Consider the following 19,303-nt stretch of genomic DNA (forward strand, 5'->3'; position numbering starts at 1 on the left):
GTGTGCTTGTGTGTGTATGAGTTGCTAAAGATTATTGAACTTGTTGTGAAATGTGTTTGTCCTAAACCGTGTGTGACTGCCACTCCACTCTTTGCCAGAATACTTGTTTCTGTTCGTTTCCACATAACAGGGTAGACAGTTATGCGGTACTCTTGCTTCTTTCCTGAGAATCTTAGATAAACATTTTTTTCATTGTCATAGAACAAACTACAGTTTAGAAAATAGAGGAGGCATCTCAAGAGAGCAAACCTAGGCACTAGTAACTGTATCTGAAGAAGTACTTCTATTTCAGAATTCTGCTCAGTTCAGTTTAGAAAATCACGGACATTAAGGATCAGTTATTCTGAGGTGAAAATGAGAAATATCATGATCTCTATTCTCTCTCCTGGTAGAGTTTGCAGAGATATCAGGTGTAATTCCTGACCAACACACCACACAAACGGAAAACACCGAAGCCAATAATCACTCTCTAGTCTGTGTAACCCGTGGAGCTCAGGAAGACACAGGACACAATAATTTTCTTCTGGGTTCTTTACTTTGAGTTTGGATGTGGCGATGGAAAAACCTTTGCTTTCTAAAGTAAAAGAAAAGTTGTAACAACCAAAATACGGCAGTGGCCTTTATCTGTACAAATTAAAGAAAACCACACTAAGCCGGCTAATATGTAACGCACACAGACATTTCCAGAAACTTAAAATATTCTCCACACACATCCGTCTAACATCAATACTTTCTGTAGAATGTAAACATTTTAGGTCTAGATTTGGAAACATGTATAGCTCGTAACCTTATACACACTTGCACACTGGAACAGTTGTTATTACAAAGTTTCATGGCACGTACTTAAACACTGCATCGCATGAAAATCTGTACTCTACTTCACAGCTGATGCAATCCACAAAAAAAAACAACTTCTGCTAGGCATGCCCATATCTAAACGTGCTACACCGCTCCCTAGTGACCAAAACACACAACAAAAACTTTGCCCTCAGAAATAAAATAAATTAACTCTAAATATTCTGTGGTAATTACTCTGTAGAATTACCACTTGGTCGCATCTGTATTAATAAAAAACAGAAAAGGTTTCAATTAATATGCCTTAATTATACGAAGATCCTAAAATGAAGGATTTTGACATATTCGTAGTTTGCTAAAAACAGGAAACAAACCAATGGCCAAACAAACGAATATGCCAAGAATAGTATGGTGTCCTCATGGCAGGCCATGTAGATAGGGTGCTCGACTGGCAGTAGCCCAAAGGTTAAATCTAGGTAACTCTTAGGTAGTGATGACTGCATGCTACCAAAGGCTGTGAAGTTCAGAAGCTGTAGTGGTAGATTCTCAACATGCACCCATCTATGAAGGTCACCAAAGAGTGAGTGGGTCACGAGGGAAACTTCTTCTCCTGTGTCCAGGACGGCTTCCACCTTCCATAAACACATGCCACATATGTTTTTTTTACAAAAAAGGCCAAACAGAAAACTGTAAAAGTTACCATACCGGGGATAAAATTAATACAAACCTCTATTCTTCTTTAAAACATTCAAAAAACATGGCAGACAGCGATGCTTACTTATAGGGCTACTTTTGATAGATATTTGTGGTAGTCTTTTATTTTGCAATAGCACAAACCAAGAAGTAAAATACTTAACATGCTAACACGGTAGGAGGGAAGAACATCATTCATGCCTACAATTACATTTACGGTACGCTGATAACATTAAACTATCACAAGAATTAACAACACAATACAAAGGCTACATGATGAACAATATACATACACTTCTACTAGCCACAACGGGAAACATAAACTGAACTATAGCAAACTGGGGTTAAACAACAGTCCATCGCTCCAAGGCATGCTGGGAAGCTCCACCCATTACAATATATTACTTTAATATCATAGCATATGTCATATCAACACCCTTGATAATAATGAGGAGAGCTGCTGATAGCTTGCTGAAAATGTCAAGGTAAACAATATTGCAGCCTTAGCGTATGACTCTGGTAACTTGAAAATTTAATATGCAATATTTTGATATGCCAAATTAAAATTTTTGACTATTAAGATATGCTAATGGTGGTTAAATGCTTGTAACTTATTAACAAATATCTGATGGGGCTGACAGGTATAAATGCTGGCTGATGGAGAAGACAAAGGAAGCTAAGTAATCAATGAGATCAGAGGCTCAAAAGTACATATAAAAGTGGGATTACTATTTGGCAAGCAACAGATGACCATTGTGCTTTTTATCCAGCAGTTTATAACAGCTTATTAATGATTTATAAAGTGTTCACAACCTAATTAATTATAAACCATTCACAAACCCTTTATAAGGGTAGTCTTATTGTAAAGTGATACCCTTTGTACTCCTCCTTGGCAGATTTGATGACCTTCTTGAGGTCTCTCCAGCCTGAATGTATCTATATCACCTTCCCTGTATGCCTGTTCTTTGTGACACGTGGGTTCTTCAATCCTCTGGAGTCAGCCCTCCCATCTGCGGGATGAAACATGATATTTCGCCAAACCGCTTCAAAAACTTTGAGTTTTTGTCCTAGAGACATAAAAAACCATCCTCCGAAACCTTCAGCGGTCTACTTTGACTTTACCCTCACGGACTCCCCTGCAACGCACAAGGGTGGCAATCAACTGGACCTTGTCTTCACAAGAGGCTGCCAAGTTCCTGATCTCACAGTCACACCGCTCCACGCCTCAGATCACTTCTTCATGTCTTTCTCTCTCTCGATCTCACCCTCCCTGAAATCCTCTGCTCCCACCCTGCCAGTCTCAGCTAGGCACAACCTTTGCACCCTCTCCTCTAGCGCCTTCTCTTCTATGGTCTGCTCCTCTCTCCCATCTGTGGAAGCCTTCTCTCTTCTTCCCGTGGAGGAGAAATCCTCTACAGTCCTCTCCGCACTGGCCTCCTTCCCGGACACCCGCTGCCCCCCCTTCACCAAGCCGGCTCGCCTCTCCGCTCCCAGTCCCTGGCTGACTGATAGCATTCGTGCTGGCAGAGCCAAACTTCGCGCGGCTGGACGGAGATGGCAGAAATCGAGATCCCTCAACGACCTATCCTACTACCACTCTCTTCTTTCTTCTTTCTCCTCTACCCTGTCCTCTGCTAACTCTTCTCCACATTCTCCTCCCTCCTCTCTCCTCCTCCTCCTCCTCCTCCCTCATCCCTATCTGCTGATGACTTTGTCTCCTTCTTTGAGAAGAAGATCAAAGGCATCTGCGACTCCATTTGACACGGCCAACCACCAGATCCTCCTCTCATCCCTTGCTGGGCTGGGCATCGCGGGTTCTGCACTCGCATGGTTCAAGTCCTATCCGTCTGACCGTTCCTACCAGGTCTCATGGAGGGAATCGGTCTCCTCCCCCCGCCCTTTCCACACGGGAGTCCCACAAGGTTCGGTATTTGGTCCACCCCTCTTCTCTCTCTACACCAGATCACTTGGTCAAGTTATCTCTGCCCATGGTCTCTCTTACCACTGCTACGCTGATGATACACAGCTGTTCTTCTCCTTCCCCCCCTCTGACTCCCAGGTTCAGCCTCGTATCGCAGCCTGCTTAGCTGACATTGCCTCCTGGATGTCCGCTAACCACCTCAAACTCAACCTGGAGAAAACGGAGCTTCTGTTTTTTCCCACAAAGAACTCCCCAACGATTGACACTGCAATCATCATCGAGGGATCTGTGGTGTTCCCCACAACAGCAGCCAAAAGCCTTGGCGTAACCCTTGACAACCAGCTAACCTACTCCAGTCACATCGCGGCAGTGACTCGATCCTACAGATTCTCCCTATACAACATCAGGAGAATCCGCCCATTCCTCACACAACAGGCAACCCAGCTCCTGGTCCAAGCGCTTGTCATCTCCCGCCTGGACTACTGCAACGTTCTACTGGCTGGCTTGCCGGCCTGCGCCATCAGGCCGCTCCAGCTCGTGCAGAACGCCGCTGCACGCCTGGTCTTCAACCTCCCTAAGCACTCTCATGTCACTCCACTGCTTACTGCGCTCCACTGGCTTCTGGTAGCTGCCCGCATCCAATTCAAGACACTGGTACTGGCCTACCAGGCCACAAGAGGCTCTGCCCCATCATACCTTCAGTCCCTTATAACTCCGTATACCCCAACTGGAACCCTCCGCTCTGGATTGCCACTCTTGTCAGCTGGCGGTCCCCTCACTTCGGGAACCCGGCAGCCGCTCCTCCCGACCACGCCTCTTCTCCGCCCCGCAGGGGTGGAATGACCTCCCTCATGCAGTTAGGACTGCGGAATCCCTCACCATCTTCTGCAAGAAACTGTCCACCTCTTCAGAAACCACCTTTCCCTCAATGCCTAACCTCCCTTCCATAAAAAAAAAACCTTGTCTTGTATCTATGTTTATTAAAGAATTCCAGGGGCACAATACGAAGGAGTAAATTGACGCTCCGTCTTATTGTGATGTCTGCTTATGAGGTATTAGGAATCCGACTGATGCACTGATTGTAAGTCGCTTTGACTAAAAGTGTCCGCCAAATGCTAAATTGTAAATTGTAAATTGTCTACTTTAAAATGTATATAGTTAGACAGTGAATTCATTTTGTAGAACTGTGTTAGGGGGACAAAAAGAAGAACAACATGCATGCTTCGGTCTCAGAGTTAGAAATCAGTGCTTGATGGCCCACCCATTTGCAATTACAGCTATTCATATGATATTCATATGATTCTTACTGCTCTCAGATTATTGGTACTAAGTTTGTGCTGAAAACAAGCATATGTAGCACTTTGGGATCAACATTTTTTAGATATGTGAAATACATAAAAATGTCAAGGCAAACTACCTCAAAAGTGGCTGACAGGCCTCAGACTCCAGAAGGTTAAGCTGTTTGGAGAACCAGGGCTTTTGGCTGTTGTACCTAATGATGGTCTTGGTTGGGAGACAGATCTGGTCACAGAAGTTGATATATGAACAGTGTCAGCATCAGCAAATGAATTGTTGTTGTCCTCAGGGCCTCTCAGAGACTCTCAGTCCATGGACTCCATGCAGTCCTGAAGTATGTCTGTTGCTTCTGTTGTCCAACTCCTTACTGTGATCTTGGTTGGTTTAGTCCTCTTAAGTTGCTGACTGTATGCGGAGACCATCTGTATTACGCAGTGATCTGAGTGTCCAAGGGGTGCATGGGAGATGGAGCGGTATATGCGTGTTTGATGATGGAGTAAAAGTGATCCAGTGTCCGACCATCGCGCGTGGCGCATGTCACCAGCTGATTGTAGCTAGGCAGATCTTGTGAGAAACTACACAAGTTGAACTCTCCCATGACAAGAACTGCCGAGTTTGGCTGAAAGTTTTCCACTGAGGAAATTTGATCAGTCAGCAAGTGTTGTGCTGCTCGAATGGGGGCTTGCGGGGGGATGTAAACATGGTTTGCACTTGATAAAAACTGATTCCAGAACACTCGAGCAATGTTGTGTTTTTACTACATCCAAGCACCAGTTGTTGTTGATCTAAAAACACATACCTCCTCCCTTTGACTTACCACATACCACTATGTCCCAGTCAGCTCTGATAAGTTGATATCCAGGTAAATCCATTACATTATCAGAGATGTCCCTGTGCTGCCAGGTTTCACAGAAGAATAATGCAGAGTTCCTTTGAGAATCTTCACTGGCCCATAAAAGTAGATTGCATTCATCCATTTTATTACAGAGAGCACACATTTGACATGCAGATGTCTAAGAGCGGTGTGCAGTGTCCTCTCCTCCTCCGTTAGCGCCACAACTGTTGCTTGTGCGCTGGGCGGCATGTCCAGTTGTCTAAGGGTAGTATGCAATCATGAGAGTCCTCTGCTTAACCCTCCAGTTCATGTCAATTAGTGTGAACGATTAAATAGTTTTGCGAATGGGTGGATGTGTAGGTATATGGATATGTGCATGCAAAGATACATGGATGTGTAGATATGGGGATGTGAATGCAAACAGGTACATGTGAGCATATGGTGATCCACAGGTGTGTGTGTGTGTGTGTGTGTGTGTGTGTGTGTGTGTATGTGCAGTGGCAGTTTTAGCTTGTATGGCGCCCTGGTCCTGGCCAAAATAACTCCCCTCCCCTCCGAAAAAGAAGCACCATTCTGCACAAACTGGAATTTTTATTGACATTTGGAACAACACAAACAAATAGTCATAACTTTTAATATAACATAACATTTAATATTAATGTACAAATATAAAAATATATACAAAAATAAGATTAATAAATATCAGAAAGAAGTAACGAAGACAAATATCCATTTGTGTTGATTTGTCACTCGAGTATCATTACATTACCCATCTCCCAGCACCATCAACCAAGAGTAAAGGCTAAACCAATTCACCTTTGCGGTTTGCAGACCAGTGGCGGCGGAATGAGTTTCAAAGTGGGGGGGCAAGAACACAGGGTAAACCCAGACCTTTGGGGTCCAAGGGCATCCTCCTCTTGGGAAAATTTTCTTAATTTTGGCAGCTGAATGCACCATTTTCACACAGTCTGAGACAGAAACGGAGAACCTGAAGACAGCGACATTACCAGGATGTCATAGCATATGCTACATTGCAACTTCGCCACTTATAATTTGACGCAATCAAAACTGTCAAAACACAGACACCGGAGCTGAAGAGCAGGAGCTGTCAAAGCACCAGCAGGACAGGAATGTATTTTCAGTGTATCGGGTAGCTTACTTTACATGCCATTACATAGAAATTGTGCTTTACAATCAAGTATTTTCTGTTGGTCATTCCAATTTCCCAAAACAACCAAATTCATTGCGCAGGCAGTGTAAGCTTCCCCCGCTTAAACATGATCACGTTATGTATATTGCGATCTAGACACAAAATTGGCTGGTGGTACGGAGTGACATCATAACCCTGTGTCAAATATTAATCGTAAAATAATTTGGATTGGGCTGGCTATTGGCTCCCTTGATTACGAGTGAGAATGTGTTTCTGCTTATTCTTGTCCAAAGTTTCTATGCATAAGCTAAAGAAAGGCAGGTGATTCCGCCCTCTTCCAAACATAGAAATACCTGCACAAATCAGTGAGACTGTACATTAAAAGTGAACTAGGTTACCACTGCAATCATTACCTTCTCTCTCCGTCTTTTGGCACGACATGGACAGTGTTGATTAACAGATATACTCTGAGAGCCAGGAGATAGTCAAAAGCCTTGTGATTTTGTAAGATCTTTACAGCAGAGCTACAGAAACATTCCCGAGAGTAGAGAACATGTCATTAGCAAGAGTAGTTTATATCCTATACTTTCTGTCAAACTGTCAGTCAAAGTGATTTATGACCCCCTGTGAGGGACATCCCCCCTCCCACCTTTCCTCAGCCAGCGTGATTGACAGGGCACGTGTGTGAGAAGTCGCGGTGTGGATACTGCTTGGGGAAAACGAGGTATCTGGATTTCACCAACACATTTCTTCTACGAGATATTGTTACTTTTATGTTTGGCAGTGTATGAAAACATGACCATCAGCTTAAGCCGGTATTGGTATACATTTGTTCGATTATGGAGAAATATCTGGTCAGAAATACTGATGAGTTGATGCATTCCTTGGTGCCTCCAAAATATGATCAAAAGCATGAACAGTGCAAAAAAGAAGACGGCAAATTGGCTACTGGCAGCTGGATTCTGCGCTATTTGAAAGACAATTTGTTCTCTTGTCCTGCGGATGAGTCTCTGGCCCACTGCATCAGTCAGGACTGCTATGGGAGCCGACATAGTGGCGTCGTTTAAGAGAAAGTTTCACGGCGTTGAGGAGCTTAAAAAGCAGCGCAAGCTTCCAGGTCAATGTGCAGTGCTTGAAAGATCTGGTCGTTATGTACTTGATTACAAAGGAAAAATACTTCCACAATCCTGTTTATGACAGTCTGAGACAGAACCTGTATGACATGAAAGCTCACTGTTTACTAAACGGTGTCACATGTGTGTCAATGTCCAGGACTGGTTGTGGTCTGGACCATCTAAAGTGGGGAAAAGTGTCAGAAATTCTAGAGGAAGTCCAGCAGACGGATATCCAAATCACTATATGCTCTTTGTAGTTTTCAGCAAACATTTGGTACTCAAATTTTGCTCTTAACAAAAAGGGCATCTGGATTTACAATGCAGGCTATCCTTATCGAAGCTACTAATCGCTGGAGCATTTGACCTTCACACCCATGGACTTGTCTGAAATTGCAAACCACAAGACCTCGTGGCGCAACGGTAGCGTGTCTGACTCCAGATCAGAAGGTTGCGTGTTCAAATCACGTCAGGGTCATTTCTTACCTGTTCCACGCAGAACCCGAGTAGTGATCGTCCACTGGTGCTCCTAATACTCGAATGCAAGTCACGTTAAACACTCCCATAACATTGTTTACCATTTCTGCACCTTGCAACCTGTGTGAATTTCAAAAGATATTGCTGGCTGTCCATTGTTGCAATATCAAATGAGTGCAATTCCCTTCTGAACTGTAGCCTTAAAATAGTTAAAAACCTAATTAGCTGGAGCCAGGCTATTTATAATTTATATTTAGGGGTAAATGTGAGCTCATCCAGAAAATTTTGCAGATCTGGAAATAAAGCTTTATATTAAGACAAATGCAAGTTGGGCTGGCTGAAAACTTCTGGGAATCAGGACAGCGCTCTCGTATTTATACTCTGAGTAAGAACATGATTTGAACCAGTCGTTTTCAACGACTTGTTAAAGCTTATTTTAGTTCACGTAACTCATTCAGTTCTACAAAGAAGAAAAAACTCATCAGCGCCCTGTTCTGTTTTGTTGTTTTTGTGCGTTTGTTCCACCGAACTAACAAAACCATCTTGGTGTATAAACCACTGGTGGGATGATTCCATGGAAGGGCTACCCAAGCCTCCTAAGGCATAAGAGTAAATGTTTATGATGTTTATTCCAATCTGTCACTTTGTTTTAATAAGGAGTTTGTGTTGGACGCATTAATACTAAGTTGGGCCTTAAGAAAATTGGCCATAATTAAAATCACAATACCTTGAGGTAGGGTATTGTAGGTATCATTACAAGGGGTCTCACATTCCGTTTCTGAATGACAAGGGCGATGCATTTGTGGATAAAAAAAATTGAGTTTAACACAACAACACAGAGCTTGAGAAGTTTCTGACAATGAACAAACCCCCCCAGGGAAAATAGCATAGTAGCAGCAACCTCCAAGCCCTTCGTAACCCAAGCAGTATCAGAACATTCACAGGATATTCAAATTAAAGATACCAAGCATAAACATACAGATCTCAGGATTACAGACATCAGGGAGGTATTCCAGAAAGTGGGTTTAGTGAAAACTCTGAGCAAGTAGTAAACCTCCTAATAGAAGAGCCCTATGGCTTTGTTTTGCCAGGAGAATGAAGCCATAGGGCTCTTCTATTAGGAGGTTTACTAAGCTAACTAAGTTAGTTAACCAGCTTTCTGGAATACCCCCCAGGTAACGGAACAGCAAGGAAACAGGGCAAAACCAAGGACATTTATAAAAACTGAAAGGTAAACTAGATTAATAGAACCAAGTGCAAGGAGTACTTGAATAATTATCTCATTGGAACAAGGACGTGACAGTAAAAACGGAACATCATACAGCCAGCAGAGGGCGGAGTGAGCACCAGGAACTTTCTCTCAACCCTCAGTGCTAGATTCACTCACTCACTCTCTAAACCGCTTATCCTGATTAGGGTCGCGGGGGGTGCTGGAGCCTATCCCAGCGCACATAGGGCGAAAGGCAGGGAAACACCCTGGACAGGTCCCGGAGGAAACCCACGCAGACACAGGGAGAACATGCAAACTCCACACAGAAAGGACCCTGGCCACCCGGCCAGGAACCGAACCCGAAACCTTCTTGCTGTGAGGCAACAGCGCTACCCACTGCGCCACCGTGCCGCCCGTGCTAGATTCAGCTCCTTTAAAATTAGATATTGGTCAAATCACATTTTTAATATTTTCCAGTTTGAGTAAAAACCTGAATATCTCATTTTTCCTTATTAAAACATCATTTGTGAAAGCTTTTTTTAAAAAAAAAAAAAAAAAACATAGATACTCCACCAGCGAACACACTGGAACGTAACAAGGAAAGGATTTGTCCCAAGCTTGGTAATCGAGATGGATTCTCCAGTTAGTAATTTCCATTCATTAAGGTTAACGTCCTCTTAACTATTGCTATCATCAGCAACTCCAAATGAATCAGAGGAGACATGTGACAGTCACGTGATAACAAGTGGTAAAAGGTGGTAAAAATCTCATACTACTCTAATACCCCTTTTCCACTTTACGTCAAGGCGCGACCGTAAAAACCGACTGGTGTAAAAGTTGAAGCCACTTATTTAAAAAAGGAGTGCTAACGTTTTAATGTACTCACGTATTGGAAGTACAAATACATAAAGTCGATGTTTCAAAGCCCCGTTTATCTTTTTAAGTAAAAAGACTAGATTTTGTTTTTTAAAATGAGCTCAATACTGTGAGGATAGATCGTCTGATTACAAGCCCCTCATAGTCATGTTCCCAAGGGTCTTGTGGTCAATAGCAAGGCTGCAAGTTCGTGTTTATAGAGCCTGGATAGCTCAGTCGGTAGAGCATCAGACTTTTAATCTGAGGGTCCAGGGTTCAAGTCCCTGTTCAGGCGAGTTTGTATTTGTTACATGGAAAAAGCCAAGCTTATTCTAAACCTACTAATGACTATCCCTACTGTTCAGTGGAAGACCCATTCCAATAAGTGGGTTTTCACAATACTCGGAGTGAAATTACTAATAAAAGTAATGCTAAGACACTTGGCATGTAACTGTTTTTTTAATTATAGTAACACATCTGCACAAAGGATACTGGGAGGATAAATCATTTAATGGTGAGCGACCCTCAAACGGTCCAGTGGCAAATAACAGTTTTGAGCTAAAGGGCCTGAACAGCTCAGTAGGTAGAGTATCAGACTTTCAATCTAATAAAATGTGTCACTAACGTCTACAGCTTCAGCTGTTCAGTTTCAAACTGTATTGTCCTATTTGTACTTTTAAAAATTTAATGACGTCTATTAATTTTTCACTGTCAGACACTCTTTCATTGTGGATAGTACACATACACATAATCATAAATGAACATTCACTAAGAACGTCTGAAATTAGGCAACACTTTCATATACAAAGTTACATTTTGCTTTTTTCTTACTGTTTCGCTTTAAAATTGTTGATAGTTATGGGGAAAACACGTTAAACCGAATTAAATCAGTGTACATTATTTGTCGACAAGTTTTCGTGCTTACCGGCCATTACGCAAGACCTCGTGGCGCAACGGTAGCGCGTCTGACTCCAGATCAGAAGGTTGCGTGTTCAAATCACGTCGGGGTCATATCTTATCTGTTGCGGTTTAGTGCTATTCCACCTAAACAGAGTTGCAGTTCCAACAAGCCGTTTAATACATCCGCTCCGCAGCCTGCAAGTAGAGTGAATTACTGCTGCTGTCGGCTTCTGCAACTTCACTTCAGTGCCACTTGGCAAGGTGGTTTGTTTTTTTTGGTTGTTGTTGTTTTTTGGGGGGGTTTTTGCTTACCCGTGGCCCTTATCTGAAAGAATTCTAACAATTAATACTACTTAAACTATAAGTTGCAAATGCCCGTCTGGCTCCCATCCATAAACTGAAGGGTGTTTTTTTAATTAAGCTGAAGGGTGAAGTTGCCGGTAGCCGTATGGGTTTCTTAGTTATCCGTTTGCGCATCCCCCTCCCTCTTTGAATAAAGGGCCCATTAGCCTTTAGAAATTAAGCGCACAACCACCAGCTCGCGCGTGCCCGTGAATTTGAAGAAGTAGCAGTCAGTGACACTGGCAAACGGTAAGGTTAGTGATTTCTTGTTCTCCATAACTGCCAGTTTAAATTAAAATCTGAACCGTTATAATATCTGATGTGACACAACAAGTCAGCTATTTGCGCACTTCATACAGAGACGGCTACTCTGCGATGTTGAGAGATGGCGAGTTTAATTTGTGTCGTCTCTCATCTTTTGCTTGCTGTCACGTTATATGTAGGCCTGTAGCATTATACCTCATCGGGAAACGGTGCAGTATTATAGTGGCCAGCCAGCAATATAGTGGGTCTGATTCTGAAGATCACATTTTAGGCTAGTTAGTTCTCTGATCGTTTCACTTTGCAATTCACAGTTTTAACTGTGTATGTCTTATTGTTTTGTGTACAGTCTGCCCTCCTTACTCGCGGGTTCCCCATCCGCGGATTTAATCAACCGCGGATCGAAAATATTCGGGGTGGGGGGAAGTCCTGGAACCAATCCCCCGCGGATATCGAGGGCTGACTGTATTATGTTTTTTTTTATTTATTTATCAAGATATTAAATATGCATCGTTCAATCTGCAGTATAAAGACGCCTCAAAAAGAGAGAAGGCAGAAAGCCAAACTACAGGAATTGTGTGAGGCAGCTAAGGGCAGTGGATCCCTGACCAGGCAGGCATGGGGACTGAACTGACTACAGGGGACCGTGCACCCAGAGCTGGCCCACAGCAGAGATCTGATGAGACACAGCCATGTGCTGGTTCACCAGCTGATCATGTCCTCTAACAGCCTGAGAGCAATCTGCAGCTGAGTAATCTTCAAATAATAGTAATTACGATAATACATTTTGATGAATGAAACTCTTCTGAGGTGTAATCATAAAGTACAATGTGGTTTCTTATACGATTCCATTTTACATTCTCTTTGAATTTTGGTTGCTATAGTTCGGCAGGTTGCGCTGTAGTTGGTGTTCTGACATCTTCTGACTCTTTAAATTTGAGCACTTTCCTCTCTAATGGTCTCTGCTTTGGAGGAGAACGTCATTTGAACTCGATGTTCCCAAGCAGAAATGTTAAGGTTGATTGTAGTTCAACTTAACCTCATTCCAATGTTTCAGGGTTAACAAGATCAGATTCAGGAATATTTAGGATACGAAGGTCATTTGTCCTTTTTCCCATGCTAACGACGTGCTAATCAAAGATCACCTCCATTATGGCAAGTCAGTTCAATTACAACTGTCCACTTAAGAAGATTATTAATCTTAATTATTAAGATCTGTTCTTCAACTCTTTGAATTTTAGTCACTGGTCACTTATTGCAGTGTCACTTGTTAACTGCTGCATCTCATCTAGCTTTTCTCAAAAAATCCCTTTAAATGGATAATATACAGTCCAGTCAGCTGAAGCTATTTGGAATCCATGCTTAGAGGGGAAAAAACAGGTGTTTTATCGTAAAAAATCGCAATCTGCTGGAGGAAATCAGAAATCACATGATAAATCCCATTCTCAATAGGCTGTTTCAAACGTCTCGTCTCCACTCTTACTCAACCAGCAGAGGGCGCACTGTAACAGCGTCTCTCTTTTCATTCGCTCCGAAGACCTCTGTAGGGAAACAGAATTCTCTGTAAGGAAATGAGAAGGAAAAATTTGAGTGAGCTGGAATACTATAAAGTTTACACAATACTAAGAGAAGATAAGACTTTATTGGTCTCCAGGCAGGAAAATATGGGGGGAAAATATTTGCTGTCAGAAGTGGGATTCGAACCCACGCCTCCAGGGGAGACTGCGACCTGAACGCAGCGCCTTAGACCGCTCGGCCATCCTGACATGTTCAAACTTGGATTGGACATGTATTTATAGACTCCTAAATAGGTGATAACAATTTAAGCCATTCAGTTAAATTTTCTCTTAAAAAAGATCATTCAGATTAAATCTTAAACATTCCAAAAGTGTTTACATGAGACTGTGTGCACCCTCTCAGCCTTCTCAAACTGAACCCCCCCCCCCCCGAAATGATGGAAAGTGAACCAGGGTTGTGAGTCTGCTTCGTGCTCATGCTTGTCCTTGTATGAGGTGCTGATGATGAAGGCCTAACATAAACTCTCCTCCAATCACTCCTTTACCTTGGTTCTCCTCTTTCTCCTCTGTTATAATTAACACCGTCGTGATCTTCTTCTTCTTCTTCATTCTCTTCACCGAGCAATAAGATCTTCTGGAATAATAAGATCATTTAAGAGGATTTCATCAACTTTATTAAAAAATAGATGTGTTCTTCAAACACTGAACTAAAGTAAAAGAAAAATTGCTCTCGCTGGCCATTTTGTACATTTTGATAAAGGAGTCTGCTCTCTCCTCTGCTGTAAACAAGTCCAGTCAGGGTTTCTGAACATTCTGTTCATGTATTGATTTTTTTGTTTGTTTGTTTGTCAAAGTTTCTACAACACTATTATGAAATTAAGTGTTGATGCAAAAACAGTTAATAGTTTAGGCGTTTCATGGTATGACCATCTGTTTTCAGTGCATGTCTAATAGCGACATGGCCAATTTGTGAGGTGTCACACACTGCATCCTGCAGGTGGCAGTGTTGTCCTTTATTATGATACTAAAGGAGTGGAACACTAAAGGCTGGCGCATTGAGGAAACGGTTCTATCCTGATAAATAGATGAATTATCCATAATCTGCTTAATTTAATTTTGAAACATCTCTAGAGGAATTCATGAGCTTGCCTTATAGCAAAAAAAGTTGCATTTTGCAAGCACACTGGGAAGTAAAGTTTCATATCTAGAGAGAAATGAGAAAGAAATCCGAAACATGCAACAAAACCTCACTCCATGACCCTAAAGAATCTCCACATCACGGTTTCAAACGTAATATGAATCAGGTGCCTTCCACCAAAAACAGAAACGTTACGACTGATTTTAGTTCCTAAAAATCACGCTGTTCCCCAAGGACCAACGAGTCCTCTATTAGTTCATTTAAGGATTAAATACATGAAGAGGAAGAGAATATGTGTGTTCTATATCTGGTCGCTATAGTTTCAAACAACATATGAAATCATTGTCATTTAATCATTGTTGGGGAAATCCTTTATCAAATGATGCCCCATGAGAAATAAGTGGAATATCGCCCGTAAGTGGAATACACTCAGGCCTCCTCTTGCCCTCCATGTCTGAGTTATTACAGATAATGTAACATTTCATTCTGGGTAAATATGAAAGAAATCTCATAAACTGCATCTCCATAAAACATTTATTTGCAAACATTTTTTTTTCCTTTAAGCAGTAAATCTTTCAAATCAATAAAACAATCATAATATTTACTGAGGCAATTGCGACAAAACATAACACACATTCTTTTTTGGAACACTTTGTTGGTGTGCATAAAATTAAAAAAAGGAATAATTTAAATACACAAAGCATTACAATATAACTTTCCATATACTGGTTCAAGTAAAGAGATTACATTTGAAGCTGTGATCTTTGTAGTTTGACTTTTTGCATGCAGAGGTCATGTGAGAAAACCATGACAGCTGTGAAACAGAGGTGATAACTTTCATTTCTTTAAATAATATCAACGTAAGCCATAAACATGAAAGGTTACACGTTACATAAATATGAAGAACTTACATGTTTTCTGAAAAGTCATAAGTATGGCTTACAGAGGGGGTCAAGGATTTACAAAACGGTGTTACACACATATGGGATGCGATACAAGTTACAGACCAAAAATAAAAATAAAAATTCACTACTGTCAGATGACCAGCATGTAGCCTCAATCCCTGCTCAGTCGTCCCTTCCGTCTTTCATTAACTCACCGTGCAAGCCTTCAGTTGAAAATTTGGCCTGCGAGTCACTAAATCATGTGACGGAACATTCTAGAATTTAACGTTTCTAGTCTTAACAGGTCCGTATCGTTTCTGCGTTTTTCTTCATACTTATATTCTCAGCCTTGCCAATACAGCCACAATTCACAACTGACATTTCACGACTTTAAAACTTTAAGTCGGTCAGTGCTCAGCTGCTTGGACATTTCTTTGTTTAGCTGTGGGCCCAGATTTCTCTCTGTTCACGAACTAACTTCATTTCATCTGATCAAAGGAAATGAGCTACTGGTCATTATCCAAAGACCACTGTAATACTACCATTGGCAGGTGTTTCATTTGATATTACTTTCATATGTTAAGATCAGGCATCTTCGTTGTGAACTAGTATAATCCGATGTACAGGAGAATAAAACCATACACAAATTGTCTTAACAGTTCCCTCGGATCGACTGACAAAAGAAAAGCATTTAGTGATGAGGGCCCAAGAGCAAATGCTGTTTTAGGATCAGGTCCCATTGGTTCATGTAATGGGATTCTTCAGCATTACATGAGGCAAAAACTGATCTTGAATCAGCAAGCTTACACAGAAATATGATATATATTGTCACAGAGCTAGCAATGGCACAGTAGGGACTGTGAACACAGAGAAACGTGTTTGAGAAATATATTTTTTAATTCAAACAAGAACAGGCAAGCTTACTAAACTCACTCACATTGAATGGATGTAACATTTTAGAAACTCACATTCTTGGTTTTCTGATTCAGTTACGTAGCAATTGCACATTTATTATGAATGGCTTCACCAACAGTTAACAATAACAAAGTCACCATCATTTAATCAAACAAGCACCATCTACTAATCCAGCTCCATTATTTTCTATACTCTTCTTTTTTTTTGGCCTAAATTGGCAGCATGTCAGGATGACAGGGAAGTACATGAAAGTTTCTATGCACCCGTACTGGAAGCGCAGGGATTTAGGGCACGGGGTTCCGTAATATGTAACAATCACATGAGGTTTGGCAGATTATTAAAATAACTGGAGGACTGCGGAACTACCGTAAGTCCTTGAATAAACGCACCCGATCAATCCTCACAGGAGGCTAAGTTTTCCCCATTGGTTAGTGACGGCGCAGAGACTGTTCTTATTGGTCATTGAGCTGAAGAGGAAGCATCTGAAAACAAATGGCTTGCTGTGTAATTGATTTGGTAAATATGAGAAGAGTCATATGATTCTAAGGATATAAAATAGATCATTTTGATTCCCGTTCGAGGGGCCTCGTCTCAACTTCAAGGCAACAACAGTGCCTCTCTTCTTTTTCATTGTAATCATCTGGGTGGCAAAACAGGATTCTCAGCAAACAAATAAAAGAACAAAAAACAAGATAATTGTTCCGTTCTATCGTGAAGCATACACGTTACTCTCACAATGCTTATTCTAAACATGGACGACTTGACACGTTTACGACAACAAACACAGTGCGTTGCTTTTTGGTTCAGCGTAATCCTGTTTTAAGTCTTTTGACCGTGACTAGAAACTGTAGCATGAAGTGATTTTTTTGATACTTTTTAAAACTCACAGTCATGATAGCATTCTGTGGACTTTTGGGCAAACGTATCAAATAAAAAGATATAAAGAACAAGGTGGATGGAGGGAGGGAGTGGGACTTCATTTACCATGAACCTCTTCTGCACAACTTCTGCTTCTGGCTTGCCATTTAAGGACAACAGCTAAGCTAAGCTGAGAAAGAATGTCCAGGAACAGACATGCCATGATGATTGATATGTATTGGTTATGTTCTCTGTCAAGGAATGATTATATGGTAAAGTAGACGCATTATATAAGTTTGCTACAGTTCTACTTCTCTGCTTTAATAACAGAAAATAAATAAACAATTGCTTTATACGAAACACCTGTAAATCATCCTATTAATTATGCTGTGAATACTACATATGCAGGTACATATAGGTCATTTAAGATTAAAATGCATCGGGTAGCTAGTATTGTGAGCGTTTGTTTGTTGTCTTGAATAATCTGGTGGGAGGGCGGTATTGTTTGTTTGTTTGTTTGTTGTAGCTTGCTTACTGTGAATCATAATTCAAAAATAAACCTTGCCTCAACATTAGCAGTAACGTTCCTTTTGTTTACTGACATATATTTAAAGGCAAATAGGGCGACACATGAAACTTCAAAACTGTTGTTTGTAACAAGCTAACAAAGCATTACACATGCTTCATGTGAATATTATTCTCAGAAATGTATCTGAACCATTTTTTTAACACTGTAATTACCACAACTGTGTTCAGTAAAAACAAAAAAAAACAAACAAAAAAAAAAACTAACATAAAATCTGTACCTACAGGGGTTCATTTTTATTTTAAATGTTTCCTCGGGGATGGTTTGGAAGAAAACCCTTTACAAATGACAGATCCTGATGGAAAACAATGACTAACTGTAGCCTGGCAGTAAGGCAGTGGAAGGATCTGGAAGGAGAACCCATCCCAAACCGCTTCAGACTCCGCTCCCGCCCTGCCTTGCCTTGGCTCGGCATTCCCTGCGTGATTGTCTGACCCTTCGTTTTCTTCTTGTGCTTGTTGTCTGCAGGAATTTTTGTGCCCGTGTTTTCCGAACGGGCGAGATGTTTCAGGAGTTCGGGAGCAATTGTCCGTTGCATCGTGGGTAATTATCTCACAGTGGCGCGGAGGAAGCGGCGTAAACTTCCCGCAACGATCCTGTTCGCGTGAGGACGGAACGCGAAAAAGGAACACACTCGCTCGACTCGGACGATGTAGCGTGGCCGTCTCAGAAAAAGACCAAAAAAAAAAAAAAAAAACGAAAAGCAAAGCAGCCCTTTGCTTTGGAAGGCATATTCAGCATGTTAGAGTCCATCTAAACTCTCATTCTCACGCAGAGACGGTATAACCTGAGTTTATTCCATCGTTCATTCAGTTTCCTCTACGTAACACGCAAAGGTCTCACCGACACTCTCCATCTGGAATGACAGGGGATCGGGGAGTGCTTGGGGGGGGGAGTTGTTTCTGATGCAGGTGCAATGAAGCTTCAACGTGACCTACGACAGAATTTCGAGTATCGAGCTCCTACAAAGCTCCTACAAAGGACGACCAGCGAACACGTGTGAGTATTTTATGGATATATATCTTTCCGTGCGTCGGAGCTCATGTCGGAGACTCGTAGAATCAGTACAATAGACTGCAGCAGTGCATGGACAGCGTGTTGAGACGGCCCGGACCTTCAGATGTGTTCAGTCTGTTTTATTTTTGTTTGTTTTTGATGGCACGGTGCAGGCTGCGTCTGTGCGGCAGAAGAGATGAGACGTCTGAAGCATTTCAGGCAGCTGAGCCTTTTCTTTTGTTTTGTTTTGGGTTTTTTTTTTTTTTGGCAGCTATTTAGGGGGAGAACTAGGAGAGAGGCGGGGGGGGGGGGTGCTCTCAGTCTTGTAATAGCGTCTCTCTCCAGTTGAAGCTGTGATTGGGTCCGTGTGTGAGCGGTAGAATGGGCGGGTCCACAAGTTGCCACAAACCTGTCTCACCCAATTCTTCACACGCACAGAACCCCAGGTATGGAATCTGAGAGAGAGAGAGAGAGAGAGAGAGAGAGAGAGAGAAAACCATTTAACTTTTTTCATTCTTCTTGTTCCAGATGTTTCACAGACAACAGATCAAGAACAAGACAA

At 41.8% G+C, this 19,303-nt stretch overlaps 1 protein-coding gene, 4 non-coding genes and 1 pseudogene across 5 annotated transcripts in view; 4 read left to right on the forward strand and 2 right to left on the reverse strand.

Moving 5' to 3' along the window:
* Positions 1-7,529: 7,529 nt before the first annotated feature.
* On the forward strand, positions 7,530-8,062 carry LOC115828856 (ADP-ribose glycohydrolase OARD1 pseudogene; annotated as a pseudogene).
* A 146-nt stretch (positions 8,063-8,208) lies between these two features.
* Positions 8,209-8,280, forward strand: trnaw-cca (transfer RNA tryptophan (anticodon CCA)). Its single transcript has one exon. It is a non-coding gene; the product is annotated as a tRNA-Trp (tRNA).
* A 2,286-nt stretch (positions 8,281-10,566) lies between these two features.
* trnak-uuu (transfer RNA lysine (anticodon UUU)) lies at positions 10,567-10,639 on the forward strand. Its single transcript has one exon. It is a non-coding gene; the product is annotated as a tRNA-Lys (tRNA).
* Positions 10,640-11,283: 644 nt separating this feature from the next.
* Positions 11,284-11,355, forward strand: trnaw-cca (transfer RNA tryptophan (anticodon CCA)). Its single transcript has one exon. It is a non-coding gene; the product is annotated as a tRNA-Trp (tRNA).
* A 2,175-nt stretch (positions 11,356-13,530) lies between these two features.
* On the reverse strand, positions 13,531-13,613 carry trnal-cag (transfer RNA leucine (anticodon CAG)). Its single transcript has one exon. It is a non-coding gene; the product is annotated as a tRNA-Leu (tRNA).
* A 5,440-nt stretch (positions 13,614-19,053) lies between these two features.
* Positions 19,054-19,303, reverse strand: part of LOC115828544 (ubiquitin-associated and SH3 domain-containing protein B-like) — a 26,286-nt gene continuing 26,036 nt past the window's right edge. Inside the window, exon 14 of the mRNA XM_030792567.1 lies at positions 19,054-19,196. Within this exon, the coding sequence (XP_030648427.1) occupies positions 19,059-19,196 (138 nt within the window). The 3' untranslated portion in view covers positions 19,054-19,058. The remainder of the gene's footprint in view (positions 19,197-19,303) is intronic.

Source organism: Chanos chanos, chromosome 15, assembly GCF_902362185.1.
Source record: "Chanos chanos chromosome 15, fChaCha1.1, whole genome shotgun sequence".
NCBI lineage: Eukaryota > Metazoa > Chordata > Actinopteri > Gonorynchiformes > Chanidae > Chanos > Chanos chanos.